We start from the raw sequence: 16,538 nt of genomic DNA on the forward strand, positions 1-16,538 counted from the left end.
ACGCTGTGGGCATGTTGTGTGATTTGCCACCATCCCCACGTCTATGGGGAGGCGAGGTCTGGTGGCACTGCCAGCGGCCACGACTCCTTCACACACACTTACTCACAAGTGCCCCCTTGGTAGGCAGCAAGAGGTGGCCGCTGGCCACCACCAGACTCCTGCCTATGGGAAATCCCCTCTTCATCTCTATCAGGGCTTCTTTGCATGGCTTCATTAGCAGGCCAGAGACCTGAATTACTATCAGCAGAAACATCTGGTGGAGATACATGGATCGGTCCATTTCCAGTCGGAAAACCCCTAGGCTAAATTATGTCATTGTTTTTAACCGTAATTCCTCAATGAAATAAAAACTAAGTCTATTTTTTATTAAAAGGGTTTTTTTAAATTAAGCAGCCTTCCTATTAGCTTGGTTTGTTTCATTTCAGTGATAACCAAGGTACACTTGAAAAGCAGTATGCACAAAAATGTTCTTTCTTGCACTTTATGTAAATCCCCTATTCTTGGAAAGCACGTGCTGCAGAGAACAGGCAGAAGAAATGGGAAACTTTTTATTTTCATATTCTCATTTAAAGAAAAACTATATTCCAAATGACGTCTGCACCTCGCAAAACAAATCACAACTGTAAGCTAGAAATGTTTATGTAGAATTTTCTTCCTGAAGAACTATGCTTACTATGTTGCTAGGATAGCACAGTGATCAATCACTTTTTGTCATTTGATTTCTTTTTTTCTAGATAGCATCTTTCCCAGAAATGTATTTTTATGATCCTGAGGAAGTAATTTCTGGCATGAATGACACAACAATAGTTTTGAGAGAGTGATGCAAAACTACTTTGAGTTTTCTGTTTCTCGAAAAATAACTTAAGCAGGTCCCCAAACCTACTGAAACGGTGATGACACAGCACTGAGTTCCTGTCAGTGTTAGGACAGGTCCACACACTGTGGTCTTTCCCTTCTCATGCAATGAGGCCTGCTATGCATGGGCAGTAAACCCAGGGTCTCCATCATCTTTCTATTATCTTTCCCATTACCATGACATGATACGGGCCAAAGCATCCCCCCACATACTAAAGCAAGGAATCTTCTGGAAAAGGGCAGCTGCCACCACTAGAGGCAGTTATCCAGCCTGATGCCCACTCCTTAGCTGCCTGCCTCATGCCCCAAATCACTTCTGAAAGGAAAAAAATACTTCCTGGAAAGGTAGGTTCAGCCTGTGGGCCAGGGATTGAGAACCTCTATGGAATTTCAAGTATTTGCTCTGAAAAAGTAAAGGGCAGCCCTACTGACAATGAAAGTTACACCACCGTTATGAAATGGAATTTGGTTGCAGTGGGTTCCTACACTAATTGTCAGTTTTCACAGGCTTATTAGTAAACTTGCCTAAATTATGGAGACCAGTTGTAACAAAAAATGAACTTTATTCCTCTAACTCCAAATATGTCTGATACAAAGCAAAGTATCGTATTTACTGAATTAATAAGTAAAGCTGCAAATAAAAGTTATAATAACTTTCATTGATTAGAGTCATATACTGAAAACTTTGCTACAAGGAGCAAATAAATCCAGGACAAAATGTTGTTTGTCATTTGCAGGTATGTAACAAGTTGACTTGTTCGTGCCTATTTACCTTTTGAAAAATCAGTGGTATCTTGGTTCCTGGCACCTTCTTCTGATCCTGCTCCAGTAAAACTGACAGTGGGACACCAAACAAGCCAGAGTCTGAAGAACAAGGCAAAAGAAACTGAGATTATTATCCACATCTGTTCCAATACATGCGATAATGGCATAAACCACATTTTTGAAGCGATAAGCCTATTCAGAGCTATTGACCTTTTGTTCAAAGTGTTTGAATGTCTTCGTCAATCAAGTTATTACACAAAACATTCTGGCTAAAAGGATTCATTCATCTCTTCCTTCAGCCATAAATCAGAAGTCTTCTGTTTTGACTTCAAATTGCCATCCACATACTCTGCAGTACAGTGAAGCAAACTGCATAAATGAACCATCTGCATGGTGCTGGTTTGCAGAATTAGCGTGATGACGACCCTGCAATGCACATCTTCATCACTCAATGCAAGTTATTATAGTTAAGATGCAAATGGCATGAGTAAAATATTCAGAAATCTGGCTACTAAAATGAGGCAGATGTAATTATCACCCAGAGTTACTCTGACCACTTCTCTCTATGAGGGTTTTGAAAGAATGGCTTTTCAACCCTTGTGCTTTTGCATTATACAACAGTGGCAGGATAGCAAGATCACCATCTTGCCAAAGGTGTTCTGCCCTTTTTTTTTAAATAAAAGCAAAAGTACAGTTAAGTCTTGGTTGGAAAATGGTCTTTACAATAGTGCTAAGGCAATGCAAATTAAAAAAAAAATGGAATCTAGTCTGTTAATCTAGCCCTGATGCAAAACTAGCCTTAGTCTTCAAGTAAATGGGACTCCCATGTGTTTATGGCCCAGTTGAATAGAAGTGAATGACCATTAAAAGAGACCTATACCAGTAACTACTAACCCCAAGTTTGCTGACATAGAACTTCTCTGTCAGAAGTACTGGTAGTTGCTGTATGTGCAATTTTTCTGAAACAGCATATAACACTACATGTAGCTAAAAACTCCTGCTTGGTATGATGCCATGCCAATATTGAGCACAGAACAGCTGTAATTACTAAAAAGATGTCAGCCCTTGAGGGAATGTGATATACGTCAAAGAAACATCAGTTTCAGTGTCAAATCAGGGAGTTCTTGTATGTCTATCAGCATAAAAAGTCTACCAATAAAATATGTACAGACTCATACATATCCATACCGCATAGTTTTATCATCTTGAAGATCTTGTCAATAAAAAAAGTTTCAACTGAGAAGAAGTTGGAGAAACAAACTGTAGGAGGTCAATAGAAAGGCAGGGCTGGGCACAGCACAACATTCCGCAGAAGAATTATGTTTTCATCGTCTTTATGTACTCAAGCACAAAGGGGAACAGCTGATAGATCCACCATTGTATGAATCAATAGGCCAAGCAGCACTTCAGGAGTGAAGAGGTGAGTGTCAGGTAGAGCAACAAGGCACTGAAGGCATTACATTGCAAAAGCAGATTTGTTTGGCAGAAGGGGTGACATGTCATTGTCTATTTCCTCAACATTTCTGTGAGTCTAGCCCATCTTTTTTAATCTGGGGAAAACCAGGGTTTTTAATCAATTCAATGTTTTTTATGACTGCCTGTCATTCACATAATAATGCTGTAAGTGAAATTCAATTAACAATAAATTTGGTAAGAAGAATCAATTAACACTAAGACCCAAAATACAAGAGAAGAAGGTGTTTTGTCTCTGTATATTAGTGAAAGCACAAGCACTTCTGCAAGAAAAAAATGCATTTGAGGGATCAAGGTCTCATAGATGTTTCTGTGTATGCCTTTTGCATTTAAAAAGTTATTTTCTACTACTATAAAACGACGAGCATATTCTGAAGAATCTATTGTAACTTGCTCTATATCTCTCAACCCTCTCTGTTGCTTTCAATTATTTAAAGTGAGCTATTGCACTGTCACATTCACTGAACCTTGACAATAGGGTTTTGGCCAAAGTAGGCTTGTGATTAACTGGGAACACACTTCAAGCTCTTGTAAAGCATTTAGCAGAAGCCAGAAATACAGAAAACAAACAAAGCACTGAAAACCTCTAGCATCTTGAAATTGGTTTCCATGTGTCCTATGTTCCCAAGAAAAGCACTGTGATTATACATAAGGTCCAATGGCTTGCAGAGCAAAATGACGCGTTGCAGCTGTCTCGACATCCTCTGCAACAGCTCAAATCTTCCACTTATATGATGCCATTCAGCATAAAAACTGTGTTATGGTCTGAGTAAATATTGGATGGGCAAGGCCTATGGGACACAGGGAAGTTTGTACCAGACAGAAGAGGAAAGCAGGTGACAAAGGCTCCCAGCATCTCCAGCCAAGGGCAATGAAAGCAAAAAAGTCAGAAGTAGCACAGGAAAGCAGGAGAAGAATACCCACAAAGAGCACATACACATGCTCTCCCAGGGAATATATCAGCACATACAAACTTCTGTGAAGCAATTCTTCCTGCACAGCACGCTACTAAGATAGTTCCCCTTCTTCACTCCTTGGTTTACCTGCCCAGTGACTGACCTGAGTTTTAACTTTAGACAGACAGCACAGTCCCGTAGCTGGAGTGACTATGTGCATGAACTTGCTTAAAGTGTGCCTTGAGGTAAGGCATATAATTAAATGCTGCTCAGGACCTATGTTACTATTTATATATTAATACAAATTTTCTGCTGGAAAATCATAAAGAACTGGATGCATTTGTTTTATTGGATTAAACCGGACCCATTTGGTTCAGAACATGAAACACCGACTCACCTTTGGTTTTGATTTTTACAGCTTTTTGCTGCTTGAATTCTGTCCCAAATATGTCATAGAGAGCAGTTAATTCAATCAGTGCTAAAGAATAGACTTTCTTCATGTCCTGAGGGGCCAGGTCACCAATCTTTGTGGTACCTGTTTTGTCCTTCGGCAGCCTGAAATTCTAAAAGCAGAGATTTGCAGCAGAGTGAATAATCCAAGCCATAACAAATTACTTAGCTTGAAGGCCGTGCTTCCTTCAGGGTACAACTCTTTCATCATGAAGCCTGCTGTTACTGACTAAATCATGGGAGAATCCCCCAAAAAGGCTGAAAAGCAGATGACCTTAAAATCATAGGAGGATTTAGGTTCCTAGTGACTTCTGGAGGTAATCTAATTCAACTGCCCGCTCAAAGCAAGGCTAAATTCAAAGTCTGATCGGGTTGCTCGTTGTGTTGTCCAACTGAATTTTGAAAACTCCCAATAACCTCTGTGGGCACCTATTCCAGTGCTTAATGCTCTCATGAGGACTTTTTTTTCTTTGCAAAACAGAATTTCCCCTGTAGTCACTTGTGTCCATTGCCTCTTGTCCTTTTGCTGGGCACCTTCAAGAAGAGTCTGGCTTTGTCTTGCTTGTAACCACCCACCACCACCACCACCACCTTCTGCATCCTTTTGCAATTTATAGTGGTGGAAATGGCTGTCCATGAATAATCCTATGCATGCACAATTGGGATAGAAAGCCCTCTGCACTTATGCACACAAAATAACGTATTTGGCTGCCATATAAATAATAATAAAGGGGTTCCCTTCTTTGGGAAGGGAGATCCTTAATTATGCCTCATTTCTACTACACTAAATGCTCAGATGCTGCAGTCAGAGACCAATATAAGGAATTGAGCTGACAGGGAGAGGGACTTTCCAGCTCATAGAGCTTTTTAACTCCATCTCTCACCAGCAGGCTTCTAAGTAAGACTCTTGCCTGTGCCTGACATTAGCAGTGTGCATGACTCAAAGCAGGAAGGTTGACAAGACTTTCCTCCATTAGGAAAAATATATTATACTCCAGAATTATTTTCTCATCCTGTACAAACCCAGAGATAGCACAGATGAATTGGTGGTTATGGTACATGACTACAAGGGCACATACCGAAACATAAACATAATTTATAAATCGTAGATCTATAGTCAGCTTCCCGCCTTGAGGTTTCATTGACTTGCACAAACATGTATGTTTAAAAATAGCTGCCAATGATGAAGGCGCAACAAATACAAATTCTAGATTTAAACAGGTAACTCACTCCCTTTTCCTATCATTTTGCCACTCCTTTCATCACTGAAGGAGAAAGCCCATAGCCATGTCTTTGAGCAATCCTTCGTAAGCCTAGCTAAAAGTATAGCTAAAGTATGTATTATGCATATATATATATGCATATATAGCTATACTATAAAGTATAGCTATCATTTCCCTGTTATAGGCTGCATTAGAGAAACATGACTCAAACACTTTAGAATCCATTTCTAAATATCTATTAGTGTCTGGTTTATAATGTTTAAACTAGGATACATGGGGTAATTACTATTTGAAGAACTGCACATGTCCTTACCTAAATTAAGTGTTTGAAGAACTGTGAAACATTATTACTTCAGACACTATGTTTACTCAGACATGTTTGCATACATTTTTAGGAAAAAAAAGACATTTTTCACACCAGTTATTAGTTTACAGGTCATACGTAACTGCATCTTCATGAACTGTTAGGTAGAGAGAGATCCTCGAAGAGATGCCTGAGGATCAACAACAAAGTGCCTTGGAGGATCTTCTTTTGTATTTGTTTGGATTCATTCAGAATAAGTCTTTTTTTATAAGAGTTGGAAAGTAAAACTGAGCACAAACTAATCCTTAAGACTTCTATAGACCATTCTTTTCTTCATTCTCATCCCTCACCTATCTGCACTGGATAACTGCACAAGGTTTCTACAGGCATCCACCAACCCTTTTTAAACGACAACAGAGATCTTTATTACAGAGGTAAAGCATCTCAGCTCAGGTAACAGGAAAAGGGGCTGTAAATAAATGAAGCAAGGACACAGTTTGTGTACAACTACCACTAAGCCACTATTCCAGCTTAATATTACCAGTCCATTATTGCTTACACAGAGTGAATTTTGCCAGACAGACAATTACATAAATAGGCATAAAAGTAGTTACTTCCATGTTATTGAAAATACTATTCCCAAAAATGAGTTTTCTTGAGAAGGTCTATCTCCATGAAGCTGGATCTGACAACATTCTTCTAAATCTAATTCACCCACTACCAGGTAAATATCATCCAAATAGTACCAGTAGTAAAAACAAAGAATGAGAGCAATAAATAGGAAACACCTACCGGGAGAAGAGTGTCACCCCCTCCACCCTTGCACATTTTGCCTACTGAGCTGTCTTTGAGATTAGCTGCCTGTTCTGCAAATGATATCTCCAAATTGATGTCAGTGTCCGAAAACGGCATGTCTTCAAGTGGGCTCTTCTGCTCATCAGTTCCAAGACTAAACTTCAGACCTGAAAACAGAGTAGAAAAAACTAACAACCAACTGCAGCACAACTGAGCATCACTCAGTGCATGAGAGTAAGTTTAAAACCAAGTAGAAGTTAATGCTGTGCAAGGGATGGACTTTCTGGTTGCAAATTCACTGATTTCTGCATTTTTTATGTCAGTTGAAAATTTAGCTTCTTACAAGGGTCCATCTTTTATAGTTTTTCTTGAATAATTCTGCCAAGGCATGGGGTTTTCTTCTATTTGTCTATTATGAAAAGATAAAGCAATCCACCTCAAACAAACAGCAGACTCCCAGAATCTTCCAGAGCCAAACAGCTTTGGCATCAGAAGTTTCTTGCCATCAAACACTTTCCAGCCTTAAAGACTGTAACATCCTGCAACCAAACCAGCAATTCTTTCTGCTGGCAAAAGAGAATGTTTCTATGATCCAAAGCATTAACATCTGGGAATAACAGGGAGTACACAGATCATGTCTTTGTCCCAACATCCCTGTCCTCACCTCAGTCTCAACAGTCTAGATTCCTCAAAACTGTTTGGACATGTTTCCATGATACAGGGAAGGACTAAGTACACAACAATGGCCTTACTTCTCTTTCTTTGTTCCTTAAAGTAATCAAACACTAGACAAATTTAGAACATTTTTTGGTTAAAAAAAAAACAAAACAGAAGGAAAAAAAGGGAGAGGCAGTTCTGCTTTTAGAAAAAGAAGTCATCTAATATCAAGGCAAATCAACCATTGCTTTTCAGTCTGAAGTTAAAATATATCATGAAAGAAGCAAGAGGAAAATTATATTGTAAATAACACTATTTAATACAAAGCATCAAAGACAATTTAGCCAGAGAAAGATTCTGATCTCTCCACCATCTCTCTCGTGATGTAGTACTTCTTAAAGGATACATCCAGGACTAGGTTCCTTGTACAAGACATTACAAATACCTTGCAAGTGTTTGTGATGAAATTCAGACTTTCTTAAAACCAGACAAATATAAACAAATCAGTCCTGCTCATTTCAAGGGGACCATGATTCTGCACTGGCTCCTAGGCACAGGAGACTGCAGCCTGTTCAAAGCTAACATACTCCAAGTGCAGGAAAAGTGGGATGGAAACGGACATGAGTTGAGGAGAACTACGACCAGTGCGTATGCTTTGGTATATGAGTATTGTGTAACATGATAGATTAATTTCTTTACACCACTGTGGGAAATTTTTGTATGGCCTGGAGTAACTATGCCAAGCCAAGCCAGAAAAAAATTCCCAGAAAATAGTTACAGCAACAGCACCATCTAACCTTGAAGCAGAGGAAAGGTTGCAGATAGGCTGATTAAGGGAAAAGGCATCAGAAAGTGCTGCTCTACTCTGATACTTTCAGTGGTCTGCATAAGAGCTGAGCTGCAAGCATACAAACCAAACAACATATGAAGCATCAAGTTTAAAAAAAAAAAGATTACACCAACTCAATTTTTTTTTTTAATTGTATCTGCATCTAATTGAAAGACTATACACAAAACAAGACTAGTCTCCGATATTTTTTAGAGTGAGTCCTGAAAATGACCTTGGTCTGCCAGGGCCAAACTCAGGGGACCTGATACACAGGCAAATGGCTGCAGCCACCACAGCCATTCTCTGGTAGGGCACAGTGCTTTATGCAACCACTCCCACGTCAATGTAATTGATCTAGAGCTGAGACACTTCCAGAGAGAGAATGTGGATTTGAGTTAACACTTTGACTCTGCTTACAACCAAGCAATGCTGTGAGAAGTAGAATAAAACATTTCCAAATTTTGCCTGTTGTGTGTGTTACTCACCACCTGCTCTTTCCAGGGTGGCTTCTGCTCTCTTTCCACAGACCCCGAAACATGCCTGTGGCATACACTAAAGATTAAGCTGATGCTGAAACTAGAGCTGCTCCTTTCGTAAAGAGATATGTGAAACCTCAATAACCAAGCATATCCAAGGTCAACTTCATCCCTGGCTCCAATCTTTGCCCTCTCTGTGTGTATATCTGTATACATCACGTAAACTATTTAATGCGTCCAAACTAAAGGAAAACAGTTCCCCATCCCTCCAAGACTTTTGTCATGCTAATGCGGCCTATATGTGACCTATATACTTCCTACCAGCCTGGGAGGGATCTGATGTTAACAAACAATAAAGCAGTAGCTCCTATTTCAGTCCTCTGGTCATACGAAGGTGCAGTGTAAAGCAGATGTCTTGATAATGATGTGCACATTTTAAAAGTCTGGAAATGCTGCTGTTGTGGGGAGTTTCTTCTTGGTTGTATAGCCTTGCTCCTGTTGTTGTGCATTCGTTAACTAGGAAGCAGCTGTAAGAGGAAGCAGCTTTGGTGTTCTGCCAACCTGCCAACTGCATGCAATATTTCATGAGAGAAATGCAAGTGTGATACAGAAAAATGTAAATATTATCTATAAGGATGTGGAAACCATATTTTACATTAGTCATGTACCCTTTCCTTGGTTCACAGTGCTATTTAAAGATCACATAAAATAATGGGAATTATTCAGGAGTGGGGTGTGGATTATGTTTTGGGTTTCTTTTTAATAGGACATGGAAATATCAGAAGTGTCAACCTTGTTATTTCTTAGTTTTGCTAGAGAATCTAGAGAATACCCCGATGGAGCTATGCTGATAGATCTTGACTTATAACTGGAAAGGTAGAACGGCTGATTTTTTTTTTTTTTTTTTTTTGACTGACAAAGCATTTCTCTAAAATGCTAATTCATAGATGATTTTAAATAGAAAATAAAAAACTTTGTAATCTTTTCACTAACACTCTATCACTCCGGTCATAGGTTCCTTATTTATCATGTAAAATGAAAAGCAGAAACAAACTCTAATTAAAATCTACAACCACATTTCAGTCTTTTTCCCTATCAAGAAGCAAACATTACAGCTCTTTTCCTTCATGCTACACACAGGATATTTAAGTCTTTCATCCATTTCCCAGATCATTATGCTTTGAGGTTGCCCCTACACAGAGGTTTTATCTAACATTCTTCCCTTGTAGCTAATCCTGTGTGTTCAGAAGGACAACTGCAGTCCCACAGTAAACTGACTTTTGCTGCTCCCCTATTTAAGCTAACGAGTATTTAGCTTTTCATCTCCTTTATTCTTTCCTTTTTATTTCTTGAGATGTCTCAACCAACATGGTTATTTACTCCTTTTCACAGGCATCCAAAGAGAACTACTTTTTTTCTTTCGTAGCTGTTGAACATATTGCTAGCTTTGCAGGTCTTTAGTGAGTGTTATGGATTGTTAATATGATAATGTCTTTTGACAGCTTAATACATGATTCTGAATTTTCTTTTCATTTCCTGTAGACACATTCTGTACCTACATGAAACAAAGAGGCACTTAAAGCCAGTAAGTGAGAGTCCTTCCAAAAAACCTCAAATATGCATCTACCAACAAAAAATCTTAGGAACGCATTAAACTGTTCTTTTGAGCAGGATCAGGCAGAAAAGAATAAAAACATAATGGTTTCGTATTATTCCCTGAGTTTGCTTACATTGTTTAGGCAAGAAACAAAGTGTGTCGGATTGGCAAGAAAGCAGGAGTGAGCACAGGTTCACATAGCCCACGTACGCTCTAAGGGCAAACCATTATCATCTTCAGTCTGGCAGAAGCAGTTGGGAATGCAGCATTCAAATACAAAGTTAGGAACAGAGTCATCACCTTTGGAGATGGGCCAGAGTCATTCACTCTAACAGTTTTAAGACATCTCAATTTAAGCTTTGGATTTTTTTTAGAATGTCTGAGATGATATTCGTATTTTTCAGGTAAAACTGGTACTACTTCTCTGTCAAACGGGGTTTCCATTTTAAAATAATGTCTTTGGATTTCATAAATATTTAGTATCTCTGAAATATCAGGCATTGCTTACTTTTTGCCTTAAATTCATTCACTGTTTGTATAACAGTAATTTGCTCATCATTCTGGAGGAAAGACCACAGCACAGCACTGAAACAGGTGCGGTGCTTTTAACACCACCAAACTTGCATGGTTTGACTGCAAATTGAACTGATTTTTTCTTCCTGCTCCAATCTTGGGAGCAGAGCCCACTTTAGCATGTTGACAAGAGCAGAAGTGTATCAGGATGTAAGCAGGCTGCATTTGCCATCCACATCACAATCTGGGCTGAGGAGAGCTAGCATATGGGATTTGCCTTTCAGAACTTCCCATTTCTGAAGGGTTCATCAGGGCCACTGGAAAAAAAGAACCAGATGTGATAAAAACTCTGTAATAATTACTTGGTAATTTTCCAGCTCTGAATCCTACAGTGCAGTTTATTGACACAAGCACCAGGCATCTCTTCCTTCCCTTGTGCTGAACCAGCAGTCTGGCAGTCCTCCCAATTTTTTACTGTTCTTACTGGAGTGAGATTTGCTGAGAGTGAGGGAGAGAAGGATTAACAGCACTTCTGGAAACACACAGATTTGGTGGTACTCAGGGTTGGTTTATATTCATGTCTCCCACTTCGACTTCCATGCACATCCTGTATTGTTTGATGCTGTTTTCTAAGTCTAATTACAGATTAAGTAACTTGCAGTAGGGAACTTGATCTGCCTGCCTGCCTATTTAAGTGGCTATAGGGTTCAGTGTAACACCTATGTGCTATCCAGTCCCCTGGAAGAAGAAAAAACACCCCAACATACAAACAATGCAGAATAGCAATTGCAGTATCGTAAAGTTTAAATGGCTGCCAGTTAATATCCTGATCTCTACAGTGATGGGTACGGTGGTATACATGGTGCAACCCCTACTTCGAAGAAACCTAAGATGATGCAGGGCAGCCACCCTTTTATTATTGGACCTGAAGAACAGCAGAAAGCTTTGTCAGTCTTCCATCAAAATTCATACTCTCAAAACAGAAACGATGGAATCAGCTAAGGACTTCTGTGATGCTCTGTCCTACCTGGCAGTTAGAGGGAGGGGTCTTCCATGAGTACTGCACCCCTCTTGTGTAATCACGTGCTGTTGAACACAAGCCAGTCCTACACACACAGAATGCTATTTCCTTTCCATTTTCCTTAAAAAGGTAAACAACTTTTTTCTTCCATCCCTGTTTTTCTTTCATTTTGAGCTGCAGTTATATAGCCAGTTCTCACTTTTTTTGGATGTTTATAGTCCATTTGTTTTTGTTCTCTTGTATGCACTGATGAGCTTATGTATAGTGCTTCATTTCCTGTACTGTGCAGCAGAGATAAACCAGAAGGGATAAATTAAAGATCAGGAAAGACTTAAGCATAATCTATGAGAGGAGACTTCTCCCAGATGACTCAGTTATAAGACGATCACTGGTAACAAACAAGGTTTCCCAGATGGCTCAAAGGACACTATCTACAGCCACACTTAAAAATTTTACACCACAACAATGCAGGCCAGAACAGGTTTCTCATAAGAATTCCATTTTCTTTTGCTGAAAAGTTACTTGAAATATGGACCTATGTAGTAGCTTGTGTAGTTGAAAGCCTACAAACCAAAAGGGGTGGGGTGGGGGGGGCAGTTGTTTGGCATTACCTTTTGTTCCATCTTGTATTTCATTTTTGTTTTCACTTGTTCTCACAGTTGAGGGTTCACTTCCATCACAGATCTAAGAAAGGAACAATAAATATGCATGCCTATAAAAACCAAATGCATGGTTGTAGAAACGCCTTTGACTCTGTGCAGGATTAAAACACATACTCCTGCAATTCAGGGGTATGCAGAAGCACACCTGTGTGTTTCAGTAGAAGACCCTTTGCCAAAGTCTAAGGGGATCTGAAATATAGGTAATTAAAAAAGAATTAAGCCCATTTCCCCTCTTCCTAAAAGGCTAAGTGGGTATAAGACTTAATTTGCCAGAGTTGCAAAGAATAAGAAAATGTAGTCTTTGACCTGAAGTCATAGTTTGCACTGGAAAGGATATGGAAAGGGAATCTGGAGGAGACATTTTGACTGACTCAGCCCAAATTCCTTCGTCTTGCAAAATCTTACATGGTTGCCTCCTCTGCAGAACAATCCCATCCCTTTTGCAGGGCAGCCTGACATTAATATCTGTGCTTACAGCTTAGATTCCAAACAGCAAAACTAGGATACTTCGAAGAGACAACAAACCAGGAAAAGATTTGAACCATCTTCTCCTTTCTACAATGCTGCACTACCCAGTCTCAAGATTTGTCACATTCCATGAACTGGATGACACCTACTATAGAAAAAAGTATTTCAGAACACGTAGAAAATCTATACCCATATATATATATATATATGGGTATACATATACCCATATACGTTTTTACCCACGTATTATTTTTATTATCTTTTTGGCAACTCAAATCTACAACGAATGTTTAGCACTCTGAATTGTTAATTGTATTTTACTCAAGTACTCTATAACTCCATAGTTACTGAGAAAAAAAATTCAAGTTTTAAAGATTTCTCCTACCAACACAAATCTGTATATTTACTTTTTTTTAAAATCAGGGACCTTGAGAGGTGGAAGAAGATAGCATAACTGCCCAGAAAATTATTACTGTTTCACAGAGCAGTAGAAGCAGACTGGGAAGCTGTCAAGGTACCAAAAGTCTAGCTGCTCTTTGGGAATATGGCAGGAAATCTAGTAGAAACATCAACACTATTGTTTTACCTTTCCTCCTGCCTTCCTCCAGGTGAAGGGAGGTTACAGGATTTTCGGAGGCTATTATTAAACTGGAGTGACTTCATACAGCTGCAGATGGCTTCAGTCCTCTTTTGTTACATAAAAAGCTTTCTAATGATGGGAGAGTAACAAAGCACTGAGACAAGTTACCTAGGGAGGTTGTAGAAGCTACTTCACTACAGGCTTTCTGTGACAGATTAGATGAATAACCACCAGCAATGATTTCTGAATAATTATCTTGCTTTGGAGAAAGGAATGCAGTATAGGTTTGAGGGCCTACACTTGTATTATTTTATTTCAGTCAAGGAGACAGGTTTAGAAGGATTCTTTTTTTTTTCCCCAGTTATTTCTATATTTAATCAATATTCTATCCTTCTGTTTTATACATCTTAAATGGCTACAATCATTTGTCTGTTTGCATTACTTCTCACTGATGTCATCAATATCAAAACATGTAGTTTAAGAGACAGAAGTCTACTGAACACTGTGACATATGATTTTCAAACATTACAATGTGTAGCTTAAATACAGGAACATGAGTATTTCTTGTCCTTTACTGAAATAACATACTTGAAAGGGAAATTATACTGCTTTAAGCTATACGATATTTTACCTAAATTGCTCTGCTATTAGATCCTGTAATTTTTAGGTGTAGTCAATTCCAAATCAGATCCCAGAAAGCTTTTATAGAGTTAATATCCCTTCTGCAACCACATGGAAAGCAGAACAGTGAAAGGGAAGTTGTGCCTCCAGAACATACATTTCAGCTTACAAACTCCCCCCACTACGTTTCACCTCTGCTGAATTTGAAAGGAGTTGCCGAAGGAGAGGAAGCTGTTGGGGGAAGGAGGAAGTTAAATCCCCTCAAAATTCATGATGCTTCCCACCGCGGCTACCATTGCGTTGAACGGCAGCAGCAGCAGCAGCGAGAACAAGGGATGGGGCTGAGGTCAGATAAGCTAGCTGTGCACTTCCATCAGGTCAAGAGTCTTCTTACGGCTGAAGATCTTGTTGCTTTTGGGGGAGCAGAAAGGACACATATGCTTCTCCACAGAAGAGGAATTGTAATCATAGTCTCCATTTCCCTCCTTCCCCTTTCCTGTGTATGGGAGAGGAACTCTCCCGTTCGATATCCCATGAGAGGACATAGGGAACCTTCAGGACCTGTCAGAGCAACTTCCCACACAGAGTTTAACGACATGCACAGGCCCTGGGAGTTAGTATGGGGTCTAAGCCCCCAGCTGACAGGCATAAAGACCTAGCCAAAATAGAGGAGGTTAGGTTGATGACCCTTTTTTTCCCTTTTTTTTTTAAAAAAGAAACAAGAACACCAGTAAGTAAGAGGTACTGCCCCCTATCTGGCAGACCCCTCAGGATGGCTGCAGGACACTACCACCCAAAGATAAAAGTGGGCTTTTGGTAGCTCTTTGGGTGATTGTTGTCATGAGTTTTGCATCTGCATTAAAATTAATTCAGATTAATATCTTGACCATGAAGTGGTTGTTTTACTCATCGCCTTTAAGTAATAGAAGGCTAATATACATACTTCTTTCTACATTCTGAAATTGCTTAATGCAATGTCAAGTCTGGACCAATGCTATTCCCATGAATTCAGTAAAAAATTCCCTTGGAAATCAGTGAAAAATTAGACACAAATCTTCTGGAAATATCCCTTTTGTGTCTGTGCATCCCTCTCCTCTCCCCCCACCCCGACATGTCCCTCTCTTCTCTCTGCCAGAATCAAACAAAACAACGGACAGGAACTTACTTTTCCCTTTGAGTCATTTTGTAGCCTGAAGATATCTCTGACATCAGGAATCTGGTGCTGTTTGTTTTTTTTCCGCATGGTTTGTCTGACAGTCTCTATTCGCTTTTCTACCGCTGCGTTCTGGGTTCGGGTCAGTGTGGACAGAAACACCATGCTTTCCAGGGAGTCACCAGAGCTCTCACCAAACAGATTTGACAGACCTGCCTCCTTCAGCCATTCTTCTTCCAGTTCTCCCTCTGAACAAGGCAAAGAGGAAAAGGCATAAACGTTGGCTTTCGAGACTGTTAAGCACACTGGATGTCAATAATGTGATCTAGTTAATGCAGTTCACAGGGAAAGTACTAAGGGGATCCACAATGAAGAACAATTACTCACACTATCATGACTTGGAAAAAAGCTATTGTTTCTAAAGAGCGTCAAAAGGGTTAACATATGATAGCACAACTTTTAAAATAGTTAGATTGCTATGGGGCAATCTTTATAATAATCTACAGCACTTCTATTAAATCATATACCATTTTATAAATGTACCTAGATATAAATGTGTATGGTGAAGTCTGAAAGCCTCTGATCATTGCTGCTTCATTGATTTTTAGTTCAATCCTCAATCTTTTTAGCTCCTTTACTGACATGGTTCTGCCCACTTTTCTTGATACGTTAATCCTACAGCTTTCTGCTAGCTCAATCTAATGAAGGACAAACCAGGCTACGGGAGTCACCTTAATGTTATTTTTTAATCATTTCTTATGACATGGTCTCCAGACTGCTGACAGCCCACAAAACAATTGTTGCTTTAGTCTTACAGCTGATAAGGTTATCCTTTACTGACAGATCACTGCACATGAAAGAGAAAGCTATTAAATACTGTCACCGATGGCAAAACTTCTGCTTCTGAAATCAGTATCTCTCTAATGATACTTTCTTTAGATACCAAGTTCTGTCTGTAGCAGCCCAGTTTGTGCTGAATGCCAACAACCCTCTCAAACGTTCAAGCAACATTTCCATTTATGAGATAACTAAAAGTACTCCAAAGCTGGCATGTTGACTTCACTATTGACTGCAGTTTCCCACAGTCAAGTGGGAAGTGCACATCCAAGTGGGCACCTGAATACTAACAGCATTCAGAAAACTGACACAAAATTTTAAGTATGAATTTTTCTATGGCTATGCGGCCAAATCCTGAGCCTC

General features: G+C 39.4%; 1 protein-coding gene across 4 annotated transcripts in view; it reads right to left on the minus strand.

Moving 5' to 3' along the window:
- The window catches only part of ARHGAP18 (Rho GTPase activating protein 18), a 68,128-nt gene that overhangs the window by 19,836 nt on the left and 31,754 nt on the right, over positions 1 to 16,538 (minus strand). For all 4 annotated transcript variants that reach the window (XM_076333579.1, XM_076333578.1, XM_076333580.1 and 1 more), the window contains exons 3-7: positions 15,351 to 15,586; positions 12,466 to 12,538; positions 6,759 to 6,928; positions 4,387 to 4,552; positions 1,628 to 1,719 (exon numbers count right to left, since the gene is read on the minus strand). In XM_076333579.1, the coding sequence (XP_076189694.1) occupies positions 1,628 to 1,719; positions 4,387 to 4,552; positions 6,759 to 6,928; positions 12,466 to 12,538; positions 15,351 to 15,586 (737 nt within the window). The remainder of the gene's footprint in view (positions 1 to 1,627; positions 1,720 to 4,386; positions 4,553 to 6,758; positions 6,929 to 12,465; positions 12,539 to 15,350; positions 15,587 to 16,538) is intronic.

The sequence above is a fragment of the Aptenodytes patagonicus genome, chromosome 3, assembly GCF_965638725.1.
Source record: "Aptenodytes patagonicus chromosome 3, bAptPat1.pri.cur, whole genome shotgun sequence".
NCBI classification, from domain to species: Eukaryota; Metazoa; Chordata; class Aves; order Sphenisciformes; family Spheniscidae; genus Aptenodytes; species Aptenodytes patagonicus.